General features: G+C 41.5%; 1 protein-coding gene across 8 annotated transcripts in view; it reads right to left on the bottom strand.

Moving 5' to 3' along the window:
* EPB41L3 (erythrocyte membrane protein band 4.1 like 3) overlaps positions 1 to 26,080 on the bottom strand; it is a 143,093-nt gene that overhangs the window by 39,814 nt on the left and 77,199 nt on the right. For all 8 annotated transcript variants that reach the window (XM_050970691.1, XM_050970692.1, XM_050970690.1 and 5 more), the window contains 2 exons: positions 21,137 to 21,334; positions 1,927 to 2,031 (listed from right to left, as the gene is read on the bottom strand). In XM_050970691.1, the coding sequence (XP_050826648.1) occupies positions 1,927 to 2,031; positions 21,137 to 21,334 (303 nt within the window). The remainder of the gene's footprint in view (positions 1 to 1,926; positions 2,032 to 21,136; positions 21,335 to 26,080) is intronic.

The following is a 26,080-nucleotide window of genomic DNA, read 5'->3' as shown; positions in this document are numbered from 1 at the left end:
CTTGTTACAAAGAGGTGTTTTTGATTGATTTTTTTTTTCCCCTCCAATCCTGGAAAGGCTGGAAAGACTTGCTAGAGGATAAGCAAGTGCAGAGTAGGGATGTTTGCAATGCAGCATAGGCATGAGGGGCTCTCCAGGGAACATCAGAGCCACAGCACCTCTGCCCCCATCCCCACCATGCAGAGCCCAGTGACTATGCAAGATAAAACCCCTGCTGAGGAGGTGGAGAACTATCCCAGTGATGTGTTAGTACTCCAGAGATACCAAGGAGCAGATGAAATTCCTCTGGAGGAGGCACACAGCAGCTTGGGGTCTCAGTGCCTCTGCTGTCTTGACCTCCAAGAGAACCAAATTAATATTTAAAATGCGTCAGAGCCCAGAACAAAAAGTTCACTTTCCCCAGGAAAGTTCCACTTTCTCCAAAGAAAGATAAACAAATGTATCAGAGAGACAATAAAACACTAAAGAAATACCAAACAAGCAGAACACAACAATCCCTCCCCAACAAAAACAACCAGTTTGCAGCTGTCCAAACCTGCTCTGTGGTGCAAAACCTGAGCCTGAAGATCTCCAGCTATTGCTGAGCACAAAAGCACATTATGCACCAAGAAATTAAGACACATTAGGGTTTCTGCTTACAAAGACGACATGGGATGTGGGCACATATGTTGTCTGGCTGGAAGTTATGTGCCAGAGGATGGAGATGAATTGCTAAGTACTTTGACATTAAAAATATGCATGTTATTGATCAATAAAAGGGGTGGCAGGCAGTTGTTCTTTTAACTGTTCAGCTCTGTAAAGTAACTGGGGACCTCTAAATATTTGGTGCTTCTAAACCATGTGTTAATGAATCCATGCTTCTCTTTCCCATAGGAAAGCATAACTATCTGAAAATAGATAGATTAGATTTCTGCCTAGCTTTTCGCAAAACTCAAAACTAAGCACATTCTAAGGCATTATCTTGTGCTGGCATGGACCAAGTATCTGCTTAAGTGATTTTCTGAAATAGAAACAAAGAAGTTTGTAAAAAAAGGGAAAAAAGAAACAAAAAGACCGATTTATTTAATAGCATATATATTTGAAACAAAAGGAAGCCTAGAAAACACAACTGTTGCTCCCACAAGACATAAACAGCTAAAAAGGTAGTAAAAGCTCCAGCTTCATCAGGGAAGCCCTTTCAGGCCTCACAAAGCACAAAATACCTTCAGCTGATGAGCTCTGCTGAGCTACTGTGCATATTGCTAAGAAGTTTTGTATTGGTTTCTGTCAAAATATTTATCTTAAAATGCCAAAACAGGACAACATATTTTAAATTATCCTTTGATACTCTCTCCTTCAGAGTACATTGTCCCAAACACCTTCACATTAGATCATCTTCAACACTTGTAATACACAGCTTGTTTCATATGAAGTTTGAATGCAGGACAGCAGAATGTGATTCACTGTTGCTACCAATGGCTTCTGAAGACTGATGTCTCTAGTCAAATCAACAATAATGCTCAGATAAAGTCAAGGCTTAAAGCCTTCCCTTATCTTGGCAGTTAGCAGGAACAGTCAGATATCCCCTGCCTATTTGTGTCCCAAGCACTATTATTAAGCCATATTTTCCTATTCTGTGTTTTGCAGTGTATCGATAAATCTGAGTTTCGTCTTGACAATAAAGGAATAAATCATACTAGAAAGAGCACCAGCTATATGATTAATATTTTCTATGTTGTAAATTACCAAAAGAGAAGGAATCCAGGGAAGCACAGGAGATGCTCTTGAGTAGTAGAGTCACAAAAAAAAACCAATTGCTCGAACTGTGTCTATGGAACTTGTCAAGGAAGATAAAACCAACTTCTGGATTGTTTGCAGCTATCTGGGGAGTGTTTCAGGGAGTTCTGATGTTCACACACAAAAGGGCACCTGCATTTTGTGGGTTACCTTTTGGTTTTCTGTGTCTCTGTATGTTAGCCCAAAGTAGTCTTTTTCCAAAAGGTTCAGATGCTCGCACACTTTGTCAAATAGCACTTGACCTCTGGAACGTTTCTGTGGGAAATAACAGAAAACAAAAAAAAAAGATGCTTAAGTTTCATAATAAAGTAAAATAAGCAGTAGAATAACACCTTTTCTGTCAAACCAGTAACCTCAAAATGATTCAAATCAATGCATCCATCTTTCCAACCTATTGACCTGGAGCTTCATAACAATCTGCTGAATGGGGCAAATCCTCTTTTCCTAAGACCTGAAGTCTTCTTGCAGAGTTAGAAATAAGTCATATATGTCATGTTTCAACTTCCAGTAAGAAAATCTCTTCTGTCTTTTAGAAACTGCAGCTTCAAGAGCATGATGAGGTCATACCTCTACAAACTGAAGCCAATTCTTTGTGTGCAAGTAGCAACAAATAGCAATACAAAATATTCCTGGTCATGGATTATCAGAGTTGTGACTGGGGGGGGCAATTCATTGGAGGAAAAACCAAACAGGGACATACTTTTTGCTTTGGTAACAGTGTGGACTGATGTCAGGACCCATTTTTGTCTGATACACAGGGAAATGTGATTATGCCATCTACAGAAATCATGGGAAGAGCCTAGTATTTGACTGGGAATGCAGCTGGGTAAAAAATAACAGCTTTCCAGTGCCCCACTAACCTTCTTTACTGCTGGCATGTCAGATGAGAAGACCTCTCACTGTCAACATCTAGAGCCCTTAGCAGAAACTTCGTAAGATCTATCATACTGGACAGTAAAAATTCAGGTCATCCTGTTTCTCAGCGTTGTATGTGAAATTGAGAAAATAATTCTCCAGAAAAACAAACAGACAGAAACATCCTCTTTATAACCTACACATGCCAACTTTTATATGCATTAACTACAATAAACAAGTCAAAATTATTTGGGCCATATTTATTACTGTGTTTCATCACTGCCTGCTTCCCAAAGTGCGACTCAGTTGAAGGAAAAAATCTCCCCACTTTATTCTGACCACACACATACATAAATATTTTAGTTGATGTCAGTGCTGCGTTTTCTTTATCTGTAGCATACTCATGACTAGAAGCAGACTGGAAACACCCTACTTGCTTCAAAGGCAATGCAGGCAGTTGACAACAAAGAGGAGAGAATGCCACCTCCAAATTTACGTCCCTCTGCCAACAGAGCTGTGCCCGGACTGCACTTCCAGCTCAGCAGCCTTGGCTGGGTGAGGGCAATTCAAAATCCAAGCTCACACAGCTATGCCAATAAACCCATGGAGCCCAATGCTGGCCTCAAACTGTTTTAGAAGTCCTAAGCAAGCCAAAAGAAAAAAAAAGGAAAGAACTGAGGGTTGCTGCCTAACACCCAGTGAAAACATCACAAGAGATGAAGGAGGGAGTTGTGCAGTGTAATCTAATTTGTGTTAAATTTGGTATTTTTACTGGCATTCAGATGGTACATTGAAAAGAACACTGGAAAATATCCTTTACATTTTATCAATGGAGAAACTGAAGCGTGGCCTAAAAAATGTTCTCCAGCCGAGGAAGAAAAACCAGGCCCAGAAGTGCATTACAAGTGCATTCCTGTAACTTCATTTACTGTGCCTTCCAGCATTATTTGAGCAAACAGCTCTAGGGCCTTGTTCTGTGTGTCACATGCTTTCCACGCTGCAAGAAGGAAGTATAAATATGCCCCAGCTCCTTTATAGCATCAAACAAATGTTTAGTTAATTCTTCACACCCTGAACTTGAAAGTAGGTAACAAGAGGTTGGTGGTTTTATACTTGGTGCTCTCTGAAGAGAAAGAGGCAGATAAAAAAGATCTTAATACTGTGTGTGGAGAGGAACCAACTGAGAAACTTCAAGCCAAAATGGTCACATTTCTGCTGTAAGCAAGCAATGCTGCATTTTGACAAATTTCTTGCTCTTGTTAACAAACTGAGTAGCTGTACCAAATTAAGAAAAACAAGCAGGCTAGCTCTAGAGGGCACTAGCTCTGAGAAACACTGGTCTGCACCAGTGCACCATTTACATGTATTCGAATTGAGGCACTTCAGTGCTCTCTTAATTTTAAGAGTCACTCAAGGACAACACAGGAGCTGTTTTATGTGGCCAATCCATAGCTGCAGAGATCTACACAGATGTCTGTTTTGAGAAATACTAGCTATCAGCTGCAAGGTATGGTATTTTAACAGGGAATTACAGGAAACAGTTGTGCAGGACTGTGCTGTAATAAAAACCAAATGCCCAGAAAACCCCCAGAGCTCCGTATTTCTTGTCTGGCTACACACTGCAAGTGAGAGTATCTGTGGCAATCTGGAACTATTTTCATGGCAGTGTAGCCTCCTCTTCCTCCTCCTGTATGAAGATGCCCAAGTTGTACATAAGTAATTTTCCACAAAATTCCTGTTACATCAGGATGGGGGAAAACCCTGCTGGTGGTGCAAGAGGATACGAGAAATCAAAATGTAACTAACGGCCCCTCCTGTCCAGGGTCTTCTCTTCACCATCACAAGGTAAGAACTGGTGATGGTTGAGGGAAAGCCTGACCAAGATCACTTCTCCTCCTACAGAAACAGCCACAAGTGTCCAAACACACTGAGTGTTGGATGAGCCTCACATCACAGCCTCACCACTGCCCCTCACCCTGCCTGTTCCCAGGTCAGAGATGACCTGGGGGAGAAGGATGTAGAGGATTCTGATCATCTGGGGAGTTGGAGAAGCCTAAAATGGAGCCACCCCTGTTGTCCTCCTAATGCAAGAGAAATCCTCGTGCCCCTACACAGAGGCAGGAGTGCCACTCTGTACCCATGTGTTGTGAGCAGGCACACTGTTTCTAAAGCATCATTGCACAGAAACAAAGTGAAGGGAAGCTGTTGCATAAATTCATTAGAAATTAGGAGGTTCCATTAGAAATATATAATTGAAGCAATTATATATTTTATATACTTTTATATATTTACATTATATTTATTTATTTATATTTTTATTTTATTTTAATTTTATATATTATATAAAACCTGTTTTGCCCTTGTTACTTGTTTTTATTTTACTGCATGCCCAAATAACCCTGCTGTGAAAGGCAAGGATATCATTGCTTTGGCAGGGAGAGAATGGGAGGAGAAGAGAAAGGTCAACTTACAAAATCATACAGCTCCACAATCCACCCTAAACCTTCATTTTCCATTATGCTGGAGTGACAAGTCTAAAACAATGAAAGATTGACAGTCTGCTGGTTACTGTGGATCACAACTTAATGCCAAAAATGCCAATCAATTCCTGGCAGTCCAAAAATGTGGATAAAAATAAATAAATAAAAAAATAAATAAATAAAGAAATAAACATAAGAAATAAATAAAAAAAGAAGACTTTGTGCTATAAAATACTGACTTTGTAAACGAAAAAAAAATTTCTGAAAGGTATATCTGGCAAGAGCATCCACTAGAAATGTTTTTCAGGCTTGAATGGGATGAAAGGAAATGTGCAGATGTGAAAAAACATGCTTTGCTTAAGCTCTGGGAAATCAAGTAAACAGAAGGGATACAACACACAGATTAAGCAGTATAAATGAACACAAAGGTCTGGGAGCAAAAACTGTTATGTTTTTTCACAGCCTCATCCCTGCAGGTCTATAAAGGCCAGGGCTCTCTCTTGAAGCTGGAATGGGAATAAACAGCCTCCTGTGAAGTTGCCAGTGAAAGGAGCCAGCAGCAGCAAACTTGGCAAGCCAGTGCCTGCCAGCAATTCTCACACGTAAGGAGAAGCAGCCTCTCTTCTCACCAGCTTCTCCTCAGTTTTGATGCTAAGTTTCTCCTTCCTTGGGATGCTGAAGGTCACAAAAGGCTCTCTTGTCCCCTTTGAGCAAAGCTTCTGCACCATGCTCAAATCCTCCCACATCATCTTCTTTGGCCCATATCCCACTATCATACCCTCATCACCTTACAATATCACCAGACCAAGATTGTGTGAACACAGAGTGAAGAGCTCAAAAATTCGAGTACTTCCACCTTTGCCTTGCCTGAATAACAAGATTATTATCAAGTCAATTTTTCTCATTGGCAAAAATTTAGGTACAACATTCAGCATTTCTTAATGCAGAACAATAATAAGAAAATTTTCTTTTATTATGATTAAACCCATAAGCTGTTAAGTATTTATAATAAGCAAACATTATCAAAGTGAAAAAACGCATGCTTGTGTTATCACTTCAGCCACAAACTCTGTGCTGCATGGTAATCACAGAACCACTGATGGATGAGGCTGGAGGGCACCTTTGGAGATTGCCTAGTCCATCCTCCCTTCTCCCAAAGCACCACCTAAAGCAGATTGGTCAGGATCATGCCCAGCTGGGTTTTGAATACCTGCATGGATGGAGACTGCACAGCCTGTGGGAGCTCATAGTGATTTTTTTTTCCTTCTGTTTAAATGGAAATTCCTGTCTTTCACTTTGTGCCCTTGTCTCCTGTTGTAGCAAATGTGTACCCCCGACCACATTCTGGCTTTGTCTTCTTCACTCCTCCCATCAGATATTGATACACATTGCTAAGATCCCCCTGAGCCTTCCCTTCTCCAGGCTGAACAGTTCCAGTTCTCAGCCTTTCTTTGTTAAAGACATACTCCAGGGCCTTCCTCATATCTGTGCCCTCTGCTGAACTCTGCTCAGTATGTTCATGTTTCCCTTGTACTAGGAAACCCAGAATCAGACTCAGCCCTTCAAGACTGAGAATTAGGAAAGGATAATCTCCCTCAACCTGCCAAAATTACCAAACATTGCCCAGGATGGCTCTGACCTTCTGTGCTGCCAGGGAACATCACTGACTTCTGTTCACCTCTTTGCCCATCAGGACCCTAGAGTAGTAAAACCCCTCCATTGTGCCAACCCAGCTACCAAACCCATTTGTCACTGTGCTGTGTTAAGCCACGAGGAAAATTACATAGAAAATGAGCAACCAACACCTTAATACAAAGATATGATGCCAACTTCCTTCTCCTACAGGTGGTAGTAAGACTCCAGAAAATTCCTTTGGGAGTCAGTAAAATATAGGGAAGAGATCAGGAAGATTTCCAATGTTGTGGGCTAGATTGTGCATCCCAACTGGAAGCCAGTTCTGCCAGAGGAAGATTTGTGAGGATTCAGATCTGCCACCTCCAAGAGACAATTTTTTTTTCTGTGAAAGGCAGTAGGCTTGGCTGCCCCATGCCAGGAGGCACCACCTCTCCAAAAGGTCTTCAAGCTGCTGTGGCTCCTGGTTTGGCAAACCTGCCCTGTCCCTGAAACACAATCATTTGCAGTCTTCCTGCAGGCCATTTTGGCACCCACTCTGATAAAGCAGCCTGAGCCTCTTCTGTTGCCCCTCACCCTGAATGACCCACTTTCACTTGCTGGGTAACCTCCAACCTACAGGACCAGCTATCTTTCCTAGCTCTATGCCAGCTAGAGCTGTCTATGCTGAGGACCTGTCAGCACTTAGGCTTCCTTCAGAAAGAATCCAACCCTCTGTCTGACAGATTTCTCACTGGAGGGGAAATGCCATTCTGGGACAGGTAGTTCAACATGGCTGAGGAGCCTCTCCTCTCAGAGGGTTTGAAGGCATTGGCCAGGCAATGCCACAGCTAGCCTGACCACACCTGCTCCCTGCCCTGGCCACTGCCCTGCTCATGTCAGAGGCCTCTCCAGTCCCTCAAAGCCAGCACAGCCGTGATAGTGGGATCCCTGGGCACCTCCCCATGTGCTAAGGGGTTCAGTGTCTGATTACAGGATAGAATGTTGGTCTATTCTCAAGGCTCTATTTTTTGCTCACTAGCAGATTACCCTCCTCTCACCAAGAGGGAAACAGGATGAGAAGCTGATGAGCAGCAAGAAGCCCTCTCTGCTTCCTAGAAATGAAAACCATTGCAGCCTCCAAAGTGACGCACTTTGGGGCGGTTCTGCTTTGGCATTCAATGCTGCAGTCTCATGTGGGTGCAGAACGCTGAGCAAGGGCTGCTTGCAGCATGGAATCAATTACAGGAGATCACATTCAGACCAAATTTTGCAGTGCTAGGGAAAACACAAAGTGAGAACAGAGTTCTACAGCCAGACATCTATAACAGGATTCAATTTTGCCACCAATAACCATCACCTCCACCGCACAGTAACCACAAGGTCAGGACAGCTTGATGAACTGAAGCTTCCTTTTCTGATCAGTCAAGGAGCACAGCAAGATGAAAATGTATCACAGCTGCGGACCTGGATTTTAAAAGGGACGAGTTTGCATGTAACTTTCTGCACAAATACATATGCAAATGACCTTGCTGCTTTCCTGGGAAAAGCTGCCAAGCTGCCAGTGAGCAATGTCACACTAGCTCTAGCCTGGCATCCAACTCCACACAATTACTGTAATAACTCTAGTCAGACAGGGTCGCTGGAATAAGGACAAACAGATCAGTATCATGAAATCCCAGTGCGAATAATTGGACTCGAACTGATGTTGAGGTTATCTGGTTCACATTCCTAATTAGCATTTGCACTTTCCAATGGATCTCAACAATGCACTGTATAAATGTGTGGGCTGGCTCTAGCCTTGGATGCTGTAATGTATTTTGGCATGTGGCTGTACTAACCTCTTCCCTTCCCTCTCTTCCTTCTGGTGGGAAAGAATTAGCTGATTTTTTTTTCCTTTCAAATGTTTCAATGTTTTTTGATGAAAAAGATTCCAATTGTGTGCAGAGCACTGATTTTATTTCATTTTACTGTTACAATTTCAATTACTTTTTGCAATTTAATTTGGTTGATACTTTCATTTTCTACACTGCATGGGCTGCATGGTAGTCTCCTATGTACAAACACAAGTAAAACATCATATACTAAAATGTGGCAACAAATAAGAAGCATACACAAGGGGAAGCTTCTCCATCCCATGTTGCAGCTTCTGCAATTATTCTTGCAACACAAACAAGTGAAAATGATTAACTGGTTGTCAGGAACACTTTGCAGTCACCACAGAGAGCACTCTCTTAACAAAATTCCCCCAGCTGAGTCTCTGAGTTGCTGAATTCCAGGCTCCTGACACCACAATTTCTCATTCTTTCCTCATGAACTGCCCCATTTACACAAAATATATGCCAAATACCAGAAAAAAAACCCCAATACTTCTGCAAATACTCACTACTCGCAAGCTAAAGTGACCAAGCCTGCAAGATCACTTTTGTATCGAGAATCCCATTTCTGGGGAGGGACATGGACATCACACATATGTAATAAATTAATATGCATAGGCAAGTATGTATATAATTTGATGCATACAATACATGCATACAAGCAGATGTGAATTTGTAAGTGGATGTTCATTGTAGTTCCAAATGTAGAGAAGCTTGTGGACACATCATGTTGCTTCTCCATCTACAGAAAGTCAATCAGAGATTCTAAACTCAGTTATTCTGGTAAGGAGCCCATTTTTATCTGTGAATGAAATAATAATCAACATACCATGACATTTCTCATGCTTGTCCTGAAAAGAGTTTGAGCTGTTCAAGAACCAAAGAGCTGAACTGAGAAATTCTAGAAGCTGCACTTTAGGCCAGAAAATTTCCAAACATGGAGGACATGTTTTTTGAACATGTCTTGATTGAAACCAGCAGAAAGAAACAGCAATTTTTCCCCAGGAAGATAAGTGGAAAAAGTCATTCCAAGGAAGTTTAACTTCATTTCACTTCTACACATTTTTAATTTGCATTTTCAAAGGATTTACTCTTTCCCTGTTTATACTTCTCCACAGTTTCTCTCCACAGGGAAAAGAAGATGAAGTGGAAAGGTGGCAGGAGTGAAAACACCCCCTGAATTTCTTCAAATCTCTCATTTCTCAACTGAAATTCACAGCAGGAAGCTAAGTAAGGAGAATCCAGAAAGAAAAACACAACAGAGACTCTTTTCTGGAGTCTTAACTGGCTGAAAATCAGCAAGTTTTCCTCTGGTTTACTGAAGTAAATATCACATGTGTAATGTGTAGGATAAAAGCATCTGGGAGTATAACATGACTTTACCACTGGAATTTAGGTCTCTAAATCCCCTGCCGTGCTTGCTGAAATGGCACTGGCAATTCCAGAAGCAACAAAAACAGTTAATTCATCTGAAAGTTCAGTGTGTTGCAAGTCATGTTCTAGGCATGCCACAAAACATTTTCAAGTCTTTTCTTCTAGGTTAAAAAAACCTTTGGCAAAGTTAGCAGTGCAACACTGTACACCAAAGACAAAGGTAGTATATACATTGACAAAACAAACAACAAATGCCCTACTCCCCTCTTCCACACAGACCAACAACAACAACAAAAAAGCTTAAAAATAAAGGAAATTAACTCATATTGACTTTTTATTCCAACTACTTGATCTCTTGCAGAAAAAATCTGCATAAGCAAACCATTATAAACCAATGGCTTGGGTTAGAAGTACCCTTAAAGATCATCTAGTTCCAGCTCCCTGCCATAAGCAGGGACACCTTCCACTAAACCAGATTGCTCGAAGTCCCATCCAACCTGGCCTTGAACACTTCCAGGGATGGGGCATCCACAGCTACTCTGGGCAACCAGTGTCTCAGCACCCTCACAGTAAAGAATTTTCTCCCAATATCCAATCTAAACATTCTTTCTTTTAGATAAAACAGTTCTCCTTTGTCCTATCACTATCTGTCTGAGTAAAGTGTCTCTTTCCCTCTTTTCTGTAAGTCCCCTTTAACTCCTGGAAGGCCATAATAAGGTTTCCCTGGATTCCTTTCCAGGCCAAACAACCCCAACCTTCTCAGTCCTGTCTTTACAGAAGAGGTGCTCCAGCCCTCTCAGAATCTTTGTCGCCCTCCCCTAGATGAGGAGGAAACATAAATGTTCAACATATAACACATAGTCATTAACCGTAAATGTTCATAAATGCATCCCTAGGATGGACAGAACCCTCTCATCCAGTTTGTAAGTGTAGGAGATATTGAACAAGACATTTTTGCCAGCCTTTTAGGATGCACAGGGAAAAAAAACATACTCCAAGAAAAGAAAATGTTCAAAGCAAAATACATTCATTTTTTGGTTCTCAAAAGTTTTCCATACTTCAATGGTAAACTGTATTTGGAAATGTCCCAAGTCAAAACTCCAGATAATATCTACTTAATAAAATATTTAGCCAAAAGTAGGGGGAACTAAGAATTAGACAATTTCAAAAAGATTTTTCTGAATAAAAGATATATTAAAAAGACTTTTTTTTTCCAATTATGAAGGTACTTCAAGGACAGAAATGCTTTTCCTGAAAACTGCATATCAGTGTAAGCTCTCCAACTGTTCTATTTCTTTATTAACTTCTTTATGTGTGAACCTTCATAAAACATCCCAGTAGGTGACTGATATAGAGTAACAGCTTGAAATAAAACCTGCAATAATATTTTGCATATCTGTCTCTGCCTTTTAATTTAGAACACTATCTTATACTGCCTTGTACCTATAAGTGATGGCACATAAGGAAACAGAGTAGATGAGAAGTTATTTTAACATACAGTGATGATTGATCACTGTCTTTTTTTCACCTACGATGGAAGTACTATAATTCAGCATCTTGTTGATATTTATTGTATTACAGCATATTGAAATGTATTACCATTCCTGAAAATAACCTTTTCTGTTGACCGCTAACCAAGCATTTAGATCAACAGATATAAACACGTAACACTGCCTATGCTACAGCTAGATACCTGCAGCAAATGTCAATGACATTGTATAATATGACATAGTTTTTATCAGGGGCAACCTTCTTTAATGCCATTTGAGCTGGCAATCCTAAACAGCCAGCACTAATCTAAAAAAACCCAGAGGACTGCTAAATCCCAGTAAGAAGATTGGTGACCTAGTCCCGATTCTGGCATCAAACCAAATTAGGGTTTTTGCCTTTACATCAGCAGCAGAGATCACACCAGCACTGGCACCACACAAGCTCTAAGTGTACTGATGGGTGCTCCACACAGTTTGCATCCTTGGGAAAACAGTGAGCACTCCTTTCATGACAATGCAACTGTGCTGGGGGCACTCGATAAAAAACGAACACTCTGGAGCATGGTTTTGGATGGGGAAGTGTGAGAGCCATGTCTGCACGTGCACAATGGCTACAGAAATACCTGTCAAATGTGATGATTATCAAATGCATCCCAAGTGCATCAACAGAATGCATACTGTATAAACTGAGGTCTGCTACCAGCTTACGAGCACTACCCTCTGATAAATTTATATAAAAACAGTGGACACAATTTCTCATTTAGAACTTCTATTCTCAGCACATTTATTAGCTTTACACATTTGCTAAATCATGACATAAAATAATAAACAGTATTCCATTTATGAAGGCCTTTCAGCAGAGAAAGTAACCCCCTCACTCAGCTTTCTTGAGAGCACAGATTGTTTGGGCTAGGATTTTAGCTAGACATGCAGCTGATCCATTGGCTTAATGCCTCCTGATTGCCCTACTGCCTCCTGCAAGACACTCTGCAGTAACTCAGGTGGGTCTCTTGGGATTCATGCAGCAGCTGAAGCTTTCCAGTGGTGGCTACAAATATTTTCCTTATTCTACCTACACTTGGATAAACTCAGCAAATACTCATTTCTCCTCATCTCACGTGCTAACTAACTGTGCACAAGCCTAGTACCAACATAGCAAGAGGAACCAATCACTACCTGAGATATAAATAGTCCTTGGCATATATCAACAAAAATAAACCCATAAACAGTTTGTTTATTTTCAGCTGAAAAAGCTCTACTGTCAACATAGTCCGATTTAGAGAGTAATCTTGCCATATGAATTTAAAAGCCACAGAGCTCTCTCTGACCTACATTGCCAGCCTGGAGTGAAAAAAAAAAATACGCTGCAGAGAAAGATGCTCTTGAGGCAGAAGAGGGAGCAGGATGATCAGGCTTTTAGATTTGGGGTACCTTAGATGGTATTGCACCATCAATGCTGGGGTTTTCATGAAAACTAACATATCTTGTTCTCAAGCTACATCCAAGATTTATCCACTTCAGATCAAAACCATTTCTGCTAGAGTGAGATAAACCATGAGAGACAGACCTTGCTGCCTATCAACACTTTGCTTTGCAAGCAGATAGTTCAACACCCAGTCCTGTCTATGATATTCTGTTCACTGTATCAACAGACAAGGATGAGAAAACATACAAGCAGCCCAGTGCTGCATGGGGCTCAGCTGGAAAAAAAAAAGATCACCCACATGAGGCGTTAAGATTTTCTTTGACATGGTAATATATTCAGAGGATGATAATAAAGTGAAGATTTACTTAGTTTGGGTCTGGAAATGGCAACTCTAAGTGTAAACGTGGGGACAGCACCTATAAATTGGAGCAACTAGAAAGAGAGTTGATGAATTTAGACAGCTTGGTTGGGACTGGAACAAGCAGCAGGCACTTCATTGACACAGAAACAGAGCAGGAAACAGGACAAAATGCAGGGAGGCTTGGCAGGAGCGTGACTGGGCAGTGACATGAAAATCAGCAACTACTGTGTTGTTTTGGCATGAGGTAGAGGAATGTACACATTGTACAGAAACAGCAGAAGGCTTTGAGTGTCCATTTGAAAAAGGGAAAAGACAAAACCACTAATCCACTCTTTTTGATTTATATTCCAGTAGTCACTAAAAAAATACATGCAGAGTTGGGTGCTGGCTGCACAAGGCACTCCAGTAAGAAGCTGGAGGCTCTCTGGGGCTAAGACCACCCCAGGCAATAAGCCTGGAGAAGACAAACACAAAGGGACTGATGTAGTCTTACCCTGGTGAGGCCATCAGCAAGGATGGTGCCAAGGACAGGGCCCCTGGAGCCAACAGATATCTCTCAGTCTGGAGTGAAAGGCAGGTGGAAGATCATCCTCTCCTGGGCTCTTGCAAACAGATTAACCAGCAAGGAACCTTGAAGTACCTCAGTTTGAGTGTGCATGATCAAACCTAGTTTTTAAAAACTTTGCCAGATGGAGAACAAGCTCCTGTTACCTGGCTAGTGTCCAGCTGGTTCTCCAAGGGGAGGGAACCAGAGGCACTATTGCAGTAGAAAGTTTTCAGCTAACCATTTTTTCCCAAAATACATGCAGTTTCAGAGCAGCTGAAAGTATTTGTCAATGTAGGTGGACTGCTCACACTAGTTTTTAATGTTATGAAAAATAGCTGGCACCTCCAAGGTATCAAAATGAGTATTTTTGCCTGATAAACTCAACATGTCACTGCACAAATAATTTTCAGAAACTATTAACTAGTTAAGAGGATTAGATGTAGAAAATGTAGATCTGAGAAAATGTGTACTTTTTTTTTTCTTTTAAGCTTCTGGTATTTGATTGTGACCACGTCCTCTGCTATGCCAAAATGTGTAATTTAAGGCCCCACCTGCTCCACTTGGTACATCTAAAGGGGTGACTTAGTTTTAATGCTTGGCTCCTCATTCAGTCTCTAAAATACTTGCATATGAACTGGAGAAAATATCTGTCCAGTTGTTTAGGTGACAGAGACCTTGCCCCTGAATACCACACAGCCCAGATGTTCCCAGCCACAAGAAGCCTCCCCTGGCAAGGCAGAAATGCTCCAGCCCCACTTCCTCAGCCTTGTGGTACTTCCAAAAGGCTCAGCTCAACCTGACTTGCTTTGATTTAGATTTCTTTAGCTTCAGTGAAATAAGAATAATAATCCCAAACATTTTTATTTTTGTTTTAATTACCAAACTGAAGGGAAAAAAATCCTTTCTCTTCTCAGCCTCACAGTTGATCATAATGAGATCATTACGACATTGGTGTTGATTTCCAGATCATTATGCTTCTTGAATTGACAACTATTTTAACTCATAAAAAGAGGCCTATGGTATTTGGAAAAAGCAAGTCAGTAGAATTGTTTATTAACTTTATTCAGCTGAAACATATTCAGGCAACACTCAGACTCCTACTGACATGTGTCAGGTAACATAGATCTTAAGTGAATCCCCTGGCTAATCCAAGTCAGCCCTAATTAGAGGGTCTGGGCACAGAAAACATGCTGTGTAACAGGGATGATGCCTCTCAACCCGGCCACTTTTACTGAAACATATCCTGGGGAAGAAACAAGACCCAAAACAAAGGTCTTCATATTAAATTAAGTGAAGTGTAAGCAATGAGTAGGTCAAATGAAAAGACTTATTAAAAAAACTCCCCTTGCATTCAATAATCAGTTTCGCATGTAAAGCCATTTGCAAGGGACTGTGTGGAATTCATTAAACAATTAAAATGTGCAGGGGGTAACCGAAACTGTATCCTTCAGAATGCAGAGTGCATCTTATTACAAGGTTTCCTTCCTGACCTCAAAACCTACCTCAAAACCGAGGAGAAATTTGATGTTATTAAAGTCCCCGTGCCAAAGCAGCTTGCGGGTCCACACGGAAACTCCCAGGGAAGGGTTAGCTGGGACTGTGTGGGGAGGGGGACCACGGGGCCGTGCATTCCCCCTCTATCATACAGAAACACAGCAGGATTTTTCCTCCAGAGGGAGTCTTGCAGGTCAGGAAAACAGCACAGGCAGCCACTGCTCTCCTTCATTGCTGGCAGAGGTGGCAGTGCAGAAATAATTTTGCTCGTTCTCAACCCTTCAAGCCTGTCCTAAGGCAATCTTCAATGACTTATTTTTAAGGATGCATCATGCACTCGCACTTTTTAACAGGAAAATGAGAAATTAATGTGAAAAGCAATACTTCAACTGTTAGAGAATCCATTTATTTCATGTCCATTTTGTCTTCAAAAAGGATTATCAGCCCACACTTGTGTAGGGCAGACAGGGACCCGTTCCCTCCAGTCTGCTTCAGTCCATGTTACAAGTCCTGGTTTCAAAGGTATGAAAAGAAAACTTCTTGCTATTCAAACTCAAGCATGCTACTCTGATGTCACCTGAGGATGTGGGGAAATCCATTAAGTGGGGTCTCCACCAGGGAGGAAGTCACCAGAAATTCATTACAAAGGTGTAACAGTGGCTACAGCATGGGACACTGAACCACTGCCCAAGTTGCGGTGGCAGCATGACTGAGGAAACTGGAGTTAAAAATACCCCTATACAGTGTATTTTTACCAGTCCCTTCCCCCCTCAGCTGACCCCCACTCACAGAGAAGTGGGGTTAGCAGTAATACTTTGTGAGATGTTGTTTCTCCATGTGCTGTGCAGCTTATCTGGATCCTACGTCAATTTGCTGTTTGATGTAGGGCTGCAGAGATGCCACAGACAGGCTGCCATGGAAACATTTGTTTTCATTCACTGGTGGCCTGCATGATAAGAAAGTCTGAGTGGTACAGGAATGATGAAAGAGTATAAATTACCAATGGCCTCAGACAGCTGAGCCTTTCAAAATTAAATCTAATTATTTTACCATTTATTTAGACAGATTATGTTACAGCTTTCTGCCCTGACATTGTGAGTGACAGCATGTATATATTTAGAGCAGCAACAAAGACAAATTCTGACTTGTTTTAGGAAGACACTTTAAATTAGGCTATGTGTAATGGAGAGCATGACAGCTTGTTCCACTTGCATCTTTTAATTAAAATGCAGTGGTCTAGATAACAGAAAATTGAGATGGGGCAGATATGGACAAGAAGGGAAATAAATCCTAGAAGAAACATAATTGTACTAGAGCATTTGAAAAGTCCTACTTAAAGCTGAAGAAACCCAGAAATACCTTATTTTTGCTTGTTTTCTTGAATCTTAGGAAAAACTTGAACTAGTGTGTTCTTTGCCCTTTTTAGGTTATCTGAAATTAATTTACAGTCTTGGATCTTGCTTTCTCCTTTGCTCTTCAAACCAATGAATGCAAAGCATAGGTCTAGGTTGCTTAAAAGAGACAATCTGAAGGGCAGCTTTGGCCACAGCTCTAGCCTTGGACACTTTGGCAATCAACATTTCTGAGCATGATGCTGTCTGGGAGAGCACAATGAACAGCCCCAGGCGAACCACTGCCAGCAGGGGTGAACATCTAGGTGGAAACCACCAGGCTTTGTCCCTCTGAATGGACTGCATCGATTCCTGTGATCCAACGCCCCTCAGAAATCTCCAGGTTCTTCATGACATGGGAGAAACACACAGCTGCCCTGAGGCTGTTTGTCTTGGCAGACTGGGGACAATGTCAATGTACAAATACCTCTTTTCCAAAAGCCAACAGCTTTCCCTGGGGAGGGGAAGCACCATCAGGTGGCCATCCCCCCTTGGAAAGGAAACCCTGCTCTGAAATAAGGCTGCCACTACCATCTGCAGGCTTCTGGACAAGAGCAGCACTGGGGGTACAGATGGCAACACTGGTGGTTTATGGTTTTGGAGGAGGATGAATGAACAGGTTGGGTTACCTCCTTAACCTGGTTTTGGCTTGCAATGTGTTACTGCATGAAAGACTTTCTGGGTCAGGACAGATAGAGCACACAGGCAGTAACACTGCAGGGCCTCAAGGGAAAGCTTTTACCTGGTATTTGCTTAAGATCCTTTCACTGAATAGAGACTACATTAAAAGACACCCTGTTAACCTCAGCTTTGAAGTTAGCTCCACTACACTTTCCCTCATCCATCTCATACAACATGAAAAAACCCCCGGTGTCACAAACGCAAAGCCCTGAATGTGAGAGAGAGATTGAAAGATATAGCAGTAGACAGTGAAAATGCTCAGCATTAAATATGGAATAAGAAAGAGGGGCTTCTGAAACAAAGGACAGCAAGGGCATAATGGATTAACCAAAGTTGCCTCAGAAGTGTCTCAATCTGTGAGTACGTGCCACATCGGCTGCCAGGTCGTTAGTGGGATGAACACATAATTGATAAGCTGCAGGTTGTGCTCTACTGGAGAGCAATAAGCTCCTTTAAATTACATTAATATTTAACATACATAAAAAGCATTTGTCATTTGCAAAGCACTTTATGGAGTAACTGGATGGGTTATAGATGGATTCTATAATGATCCCCAACTCCCAGACTAGGGAATGCAATTCTGGAGAGATAAATACCTGGCCTGCATCCAAATCAAGATTCACTGACAGAGGTATTATTCTAGCTCAAAATTAGGTTTCTAAGTTTCTGGTCCTTCCAGATTACATTGCTTTGTAGCCTTCAGCAGGTAGAAGCATGATACACATGGAGCAGAAAGAAAGGAACTGACAACACAGGATGACATACATTTCTGACTCACATCTAAAAATTTTCCCATCCCTGCCTTGGGTCACTGTCCACTCTGAAAGACGCAGTTATGTGGGTTGAACACAAGGAATGGAAGCATTAAATACCTGATTGCCATGTTGCCTGTCCCACTCACTTTTCTTTTAAAGAATTAGTCTTGGGCAATTTACTGACCTCCATAATTTGCTGGGCACCTTAGTATACTTTATATTTTATATATATATATAAGAAAGAGCTGAGATTAGCTCAATTGCTAACAGAATGGTAATAATAACACCAAGGGGGTGGGTTCAATCCCTGTATTGGCCATTCACTTAGGAGCTGGACTTAATGATCCTTTTGGGTCCCTGTAAAACTTCATGGCTTTGTGTGCTGCTGACAGAGAATAACACATATACAAATATATCTGTATGTAGGTATGTATGCTTGTACATATATACATTTTCCCCCATTTCAATTGATACAGTGAGTTCACTTGAAGGTGATCCTTAAAATAGGATAGCATATTTTTGAAATATGATAGATTGTTTCTCATGCTGCAGCACTGAGTTTCTGTGTAACTGACATAGAACTTTATTACCCAAAACTTCTGTAGAACTTCAACCTCCTACACATTTCCTGGAGATGTCTCCTGAGACTGACCCTCAGCTTCCCTGCCCTCCTACATACCTTTGTGAATACTTTTTTGCTCCTCTGGAGAAAAAGCACAGCGAAAGTCACATCATTTGTCTTGGCTGGACTCAGCATCCTTTTACTGTAGCTAAACTTTATGAATGTAGGAAGTGGATTTCCTTTGGATCCACCAAGAATTCTCATGGGATAGAGTGGGCTGTGCCACAGAAGCACCTGCAGTTCTATCATCAATACAGATGGAAAGTCCGAATCACACTGTTTAAGGCATGTAAGTTGTATCACCACTCCAGCTGCACTCATGCCATGAAATATTTGTTCCTTCTTACTAACTTTGTTTCAGTGTACCCCATGGTCTACTCATCATCATAGTTTTACATCTTCATCATTTGAAAATCCTTTTAGGAGCTCTCTTCTCATCAGTATTACATTCTGCCCGGGAAGCCTGATCATCTTAGAAGCAGATAAAACGATTACTGATGACAGTCAATACAACTTGAAAATATTTCAGAAATGTAAGTAGAAAAAATTCATACAAAACTTATATTGGACATTATTCAAGAGCTATTCAGAACTTGCAAAGCAGAGGGAGAAATCTGACAAGCAATAAAACAGGATGGCTTCCATATGCCAGCACTTTTATGCTTCAAGAAAACTCAAGTTTAGTGAAAGAGTGAAACTTCCTATAAAAAAGTATTATTAACAGCATTTTTTTTTGCATAAGTGGAAATCTAACACAACAAATCTCCATTTCTGCTCCATCTTAGATTCTGATAAAGCTCAGCCTGCTAGACAAGATTTCCATAGAAATCTTATTTGGTAAGATTTGCTTGATTGTATTCCAGAAAGTGACTCACATTTTACAAGCAAGTGGCAAAAGCTGAAATGAGTTGACTCTTTCCATCAAAGCCAGAATGAGTCATTCCCCCAGCTTAATGGCTCCCACACTATCCCTGAGTGACCTGAGAGACTGCAGGTCAAGAAATGACCATTTAATAGACACAAAGGATGTGTCCAGATAGCCAGTCCTAGGCTGAAGGAAACAACATGGGACTTGGCCAGTGAAATTAAGAGATACTCAGCCCCATGGACAGCTAATTTGCCATTACAGTAGTAAAATACCAGCTTCTGTTTGCAGCTCACTCCTAGCATGACAACATTTGACCCAAACTGCAATGCCAGGCTTAACTAAAAAATAAGGTTTTTCCTCACCTGCCACTCTGCAAAGCAGCTATAATGAGAGCAGCTGAAGGACAAGGGGGCTGTGCGCAACATGATTGTAAAGATGCCATGATTTGGCTCCCAATCAGGTACTCCTTTTCTCCATTCTTTCTCCTTTTCCATGCTCCTGTGGATTTCCTTTTCTAGCCTGCAGACTATTTCATCTCTGCCTTTATATTCTTCTGCTCTCCCCAGGCTTTTCTTCTCCATGGAATTCAGCAGTTACCCAAAGGATGGCTGGCTTAGCCAGGCCCTCCAAGACTCATCCTTCCCCTGCAGCCACTGCTTGGTCAGGCTCAGCCTTGTCTTGTATGCATGACCTTCTGACCTAAAACAGTACAGGCTGGTCCAGTGCCCAAAAATCACCTTGATGACAATGACTGAATGGAGAAAGGGTCCACCCTGAGATTCTGAATGTTCTCATGCTTACTCTGAGATGCTAAATGTGCTCACTTTTTGCTTTTCTGGGGCCTTCTGGAGTTGAAGGCATCCTCTTAGTATGGGTCTGCCCACAGGCACAGACTGGCTTTTAAGTGACAGCAAAGATCATCCCTCCCAAAAGTAGGCTCCTCTCAGAGTCCCAGCAGGAAAGGCAAGCCTCCTTACAGAAAAATCACAGCATCTTTTTGCCAGTAACATTCAAACACAGTTGTGATTCACAGACATCATGGAAAAGCACACAAAACTTTCCATTCTCACTGCTATTTGTGCTTGACATTTTCTCCACTTGCCCAGGGTGTCTCTCATGCCCACAGTAATGTCACAATAGTCAGAATTTCTGTATGGGCAATGACTCAATGGAAGACTCAACTCAGTGAAGTACCAAGGAAAAGAAAAGCCCAGTGAGATCAAGATCATTATTTGTTTATGGGCTTGGTTGCCCATACTTTGTTTTCTGCATTCTGCTGTGGCTTGTGCCAACAGAAAATGATTCCACAGTCTCTGACTGTTTCAGGGAGTGCTCGGAATCCCTCACCTAGTTCAAATCTGTGCACCATCTTCAACAACCTCCAGAGAAAACAATGAAAGTACCTCTGTGCTTGGCACTGGTGAAATATCACACCATTCATCCTTTTTCTTAAATTAGAAATATAATTTTCACCATTTATCTCCTGACAGGATGAGGAAAAAAAATAAGATGACAAAAAGCCATTTACCTCTACTTCACAGGCATATTCCGATCCATCCAGGAGCGTCACTTTGCATTGCATATTTTTCGGTTTCTTGACGATCTTTAGAGGAGACTTGGAAAGTTTGCTAGATGAAGATTTTTGAGAGAGCTTGTCGTCCTCTAGCTGCTGATATTCCAACTGTTTTGCACTCGCAGCAGCAAACTCCTGTTCTTTCTCTGTAGCCTATAAAGAGAAAAGAAAGATACTTTTTGAAATAAGATAAACCAATCATGCCCTCTAATTCACTGTACATGCTGCATCCAAGCATTTAAGTGAACCTTTTTTGGGGGCTTGGATAGGAAAGCCCCTGATGCAGGACAGAGTCTTTACTGTAAAGATTTCCCATATTCCTTCCAGCCCTCTCTTCTCCCTCCAAAATGTACAGAATACCCATGAAGGAGGGGCATTCATGAAAATATTTTAAGGCTTCTACTTTTTCCACAGGTACAAAATCCCACTTGTGCTTCCTGTACTTGTTTTTTGGTGTTTTGGAAGTACTGAGTAATCAGTAAATTTTGTTGATGAACAGATACTCCTACACTTTCTTGATATTACTTTGAAGTCCTGTACCTGTTAAATAATACGATGTTTCCATGGTGTCATACAGAATAGAAAAACACCATCAAGTTTGTACTAATTTTGCTGTCAGTGGGAAAACAGGCCCTGAATGAGAGCACGGATCCCCTCTGAACAGTGTGAATTCATAAGGGGATGCTGACATCCCTGGGAGAGTGAAAGGCTCCTCAAGCACCCATGCAAAGGGTTAAGAAAACATGACAAAAGTCAGGGGCCAAACAACTTTAATGTGCAGCCAGCTGGCTAAATGGACAGGATGAGAGGATGAATTTTACTCTCTGCTGATGCCCAGTAATTCTCTCAAGCTGGAGAGAAGTGGGTGCTGCTTGGAAGACAAATATATTGTGGGGAAGAGGGGCAAGAAGTAAACGACCCTGGCTGCTTTTGCTCGGGTTTATCTGAGGCTCAGGCCATTTGAATTTCCCATGTAGCAGCACAGCCCCCAGTCCTCTCCCCAGCTCTAGATGAAAGCCAAAAGAGCTGTACAGCATTTCACCCTTCCTAGCAACAGCACTGTGCTGCAGTCATTACCCTTCTCATCAGTTATATCCCTGATAGACTCCAAACAAAACCTCAACAGGAGTGCAGTAATACCTCAGCTAAAGCTTAAGTTAAATAAAAACATCTTTCTGTTATCTCACTACAAGGCAAAAAAAACCTCAAACCTGCTCTGGCTCTGAATTATTTCAGTGTAATAAGCAACAAGCATTAGTGGAAATATATTGTAAATTAATCCTGCAAGTCTGTTTCCATTCATTGTATATAATAAACCTTCATGAGAATGGAGCAAATCCATCCAAAGGCTTTAAGCTGCTTTGAGACCAGAACAATGTTGCATCATATAACCTGAAACAACACTGTACTTCTAATCACGGGGTACTGTCCCTGAGTGATTTCATAAAAACAAGCTTTAAGTTTCTCCTCTGCCCTCTGACAATGGGGCAAAGGACAACTTGGAGCTGGCTGTGATCCCTACAGTGTTAGCTGCCACCAAAGCACAGCAAATTACAAAAAAGGTATGGCAAGACCTTACAGTCCTCTCCCTGCAAGGAGAGCACAGCAATGGCCTCCTGGGCATTCCTGGATGGGGAATTTGGAAAACAGTGTGGCTTAAAAGATAAAAAGGCAAGAGCTGCTTTCAAAATCTATTGCATCTCCTGGGCCGTGAATGTTCTTCCTCAGGAGCAGCCTAGCACCAGCCATCTCTTCCCATATCTAGCTCCAGCACAAGAGGAACTCCTCCTTCCCTACAAACCCAAGCTGGACACCAGCTCTGTACCTGGATGTCAAGGTCCTCACATACCTTGAAAACTGGTGGGAGATGAAGGCACAGTGTCTGCAAGTGGATCAGCTGTTTGCTGAGCATTTAACACTCACAGCAGCTGTGATGAAGAGGGAGAGACCCCCTGGGCTCACAGCAAGGCTTGAAGCCAGCTAGCCTTCTACCACATCTGCAGCCAGCTGGCAAGTGGTCCAGCCTTGTGCAAGGAGAAATAAACAACACTGAAGATGCCTCCTGCTTGGGCCTCTGTGCAGAGCTGCACTGCTGCTGGTGGGCAGAAGGGCTGTGATGATTTCTGAATGTTTTGTCAAAAGAAATCTGCCAGGAAAGGTGCACATGCATACAAGGTGGTAAAAGGTAATTCCAGTGATGGGGAAAAATGCATTGTCTTACCCTTAGTGGCTCATTACGTTTCTCATATGAGGGTTAGCCCTGTGCCCCAACAAAAAACAACCAAAAATACCCCAGCATGGAACTAATCTCTTTTAAGAAAACAGAAAAGCTGCTTGAGAAAAAAAATCCACAACAAGGACACCCCTCATCCATTAAAACCTTAGAACCATACCCAGCCTGCAAGCAATTTATGTGAATCCGAATGGACTAGTCATTATTTTCCTTCATAAAGATAGTCAGTAGATCAAGACTACTGCAGAGTTTTGCTTATTTATAAATATTAAAAAATATTATTGAGGTTATTTTTTTGTTAAGGTTCCCATCTACATTAAGATCAGGGGAATGTGTCTAGGTTAAAATCATACAAAAGCTTTTCCTCTCATTTTTGTGGAGAACAAAACGTGCCAAGAACTATTAGAGAAGATTCCCCCAAACTATGCTGACATGTTCAGGCAGTGAGGTACTTTCAGACTGTATTAAATCTCTTCTTCCTAAAGAAACCTGACATCCTGGAATCCAGGGGAAAAAAAAAGGCCAGTGAAAGACCCATGTACACAGTGAATTATTTTTCACTCTGCAAGCATAGATTATTTTTCTCCTGAATTCTTCTCCAAGGTATTTCTGCAGTGCTTTTGTCTTTTTTTTCCAATTGTAGTTTCTGCGTCCTGTTTTTGCAGTATTTTTAAAGTGCTATGGACGAAATTCTAATGCAGCACAAGTTGCTTCAGGGTTTGCAATTTTTGAGCATAATCTCTCTCATGTATGACACACTGTGTTCAAGCCCTTCTAAATCTGGACCTCCTCTCAAAGGATGCCTCTGGAGTCACGGGATTCAGAAATAAAGATCTTGGACGCTCTGCAGCTTCTCACTGGGGTATGAAGTGATATTGCCACACTTGCAAAACACATTAATCCCATCTACTTATGGTAGTTGCTCAGAAATTTTGGTGCCCAACCTAGTGTGATGCCACCTTCTCTTCTTCAAAGAGGCAGAAAGTGAGGTTGCATTATTACACCTGATAGGAAGGACTCCTTTCTCTAATACCTGGTAATCTCAATAAAAGGTTATTCAGCTGCATTAAAATGTTGGGGGGCTTTATGTGCATAGGATGACAAAGAAAAGCTACTGTCATGGATTGGTAACTTAAATCTTCCTTCCCAAGGTTCTCTCATACAAGTAAGACCAAAAATCCACTCTCTCACTGTAGTTATGGACAGCAAGAGAGAGAATAAGATCATTCAGTTTCTGGCTTTTTAATGACACTATTGCAAACAGGTTTGTCTCTTAGTGCTGCATTTAAATGTTCCTTTCCTGAGACACAGACACTTAAGGCACTATGAAATACACTGGGCTGATCAGAGCAGTTGGACTTGGCAGTCTGCACAATGCATGGACATTTGGATTCAGTCTGGTAATCTCAGCAGGAAGGTGTCGCATATCCCTTTCACTAACCCAGTTCTCCTATCTTGCCTTCTACAGAAATCAGCTCACTGGTGATCTTTGGGATCATGCAGCACATGAGAGCACCCCACACCTCTAAACACACACGGACAGGCTTGATGCCTAAACTAGTCAGGGGTTTCTTTGAGGGTGTGGTTATTTTGGAGTTAAACTTATTTTGTTTTTTGGGTTTTTTTGTTGCTTTGCTGTTGTTTATTTGTTTTACATTTTTAATTTGAAAAGAAACTTGAAGTAGAAAGGTTACTGAAGATGTCAGGAAAAATATCTATATAAATAATAATACTTATGCCTAAGACTGATAGAATGACACTTTTAATCAATGATCGGTTTATTCAACACCTATCTCTTCTGGAGAAGCTTTGCTTCTTTTTCCCAGACTAATTCCAGAAAACTTCTGATCTATTTGAGAGATCAAAATTGCTTTGCCAGCATTGTCTACCCCTATCAAGCAAAAGAACAGGAGCCCACTTCAAACAGCCAGATTTTTTAAAAGGATGGAGAAGAGGAGGAGCTAGACTGGCTTATTCCACTCTCCAAAGGTAAATGTAATCAGATGAGGGTCATAACCTTACGAAGCTAAAGGAAGAGATTTGCAGGTACCTCATTAATTGTGTGTCACTTACCCATGAAGAAAAATGCCTGTTAATCCTATTGACTGGAAATTATTAACGGGAAGAAGAAAGCAGCTTCTGGAAATTTAATAAGTGCAACAATGAACTAAATGGAAAAGCACGCAATAGCTCTTCTGAAACCTATTACATGAATAGCTCAAGTAATTATAATGCAGTCATTTCAGACCCACGAGAAACTTAAAGGACCACAGATTCTTCATGGCTCACACATCAGACAAGCAAGCATGAAATCAGTGTTCAGCAGGTGTCAAAAGAAATGAACTCTGAAAACATTTTCAGCTTCATAAAAACTGACACTGTTTGCTATCTAATGCAAACACAAGGTCGAAGATGTTTCCTGCTTAGTTAATGAGACTGCCCTCCTGTTCAAGCACCGGGGGCAGAAATACCTGCCGTGAATTTGGAAACATTCTGCTTGAGAACTATTTTCCTTTAAACGCGAAGGACCAACCAGCCCAGATCTACAGCATCCCATCAAACACCCTTCCACGCGTACCTGAACATACATCTGCACTCCACACGTGCCAGGCTGGTTATTCCCCGGGAGCAGGAGGTGGGTGCTCAGCCAGTTGTGTGCAGTGAGT

The sequence above is a fragment of the Serinus canaria genome, chromosome 2 (assembly GCF_022539315.1).
Source record: "Serinus canaria isolate serCan28SL12 chromosome 2, serCan2020, whole genome shotgun sequence".
In the NCBI taxonomy this organism is placed as follows: Eukaryota; Metazoa; Chordata; class Aves; order Passeriformes; family Fringillidae; genus Serinus; species Serinus canaria.
This window is presented reverse-complemented; position numbering and strand designations above follow the sequence as displayed.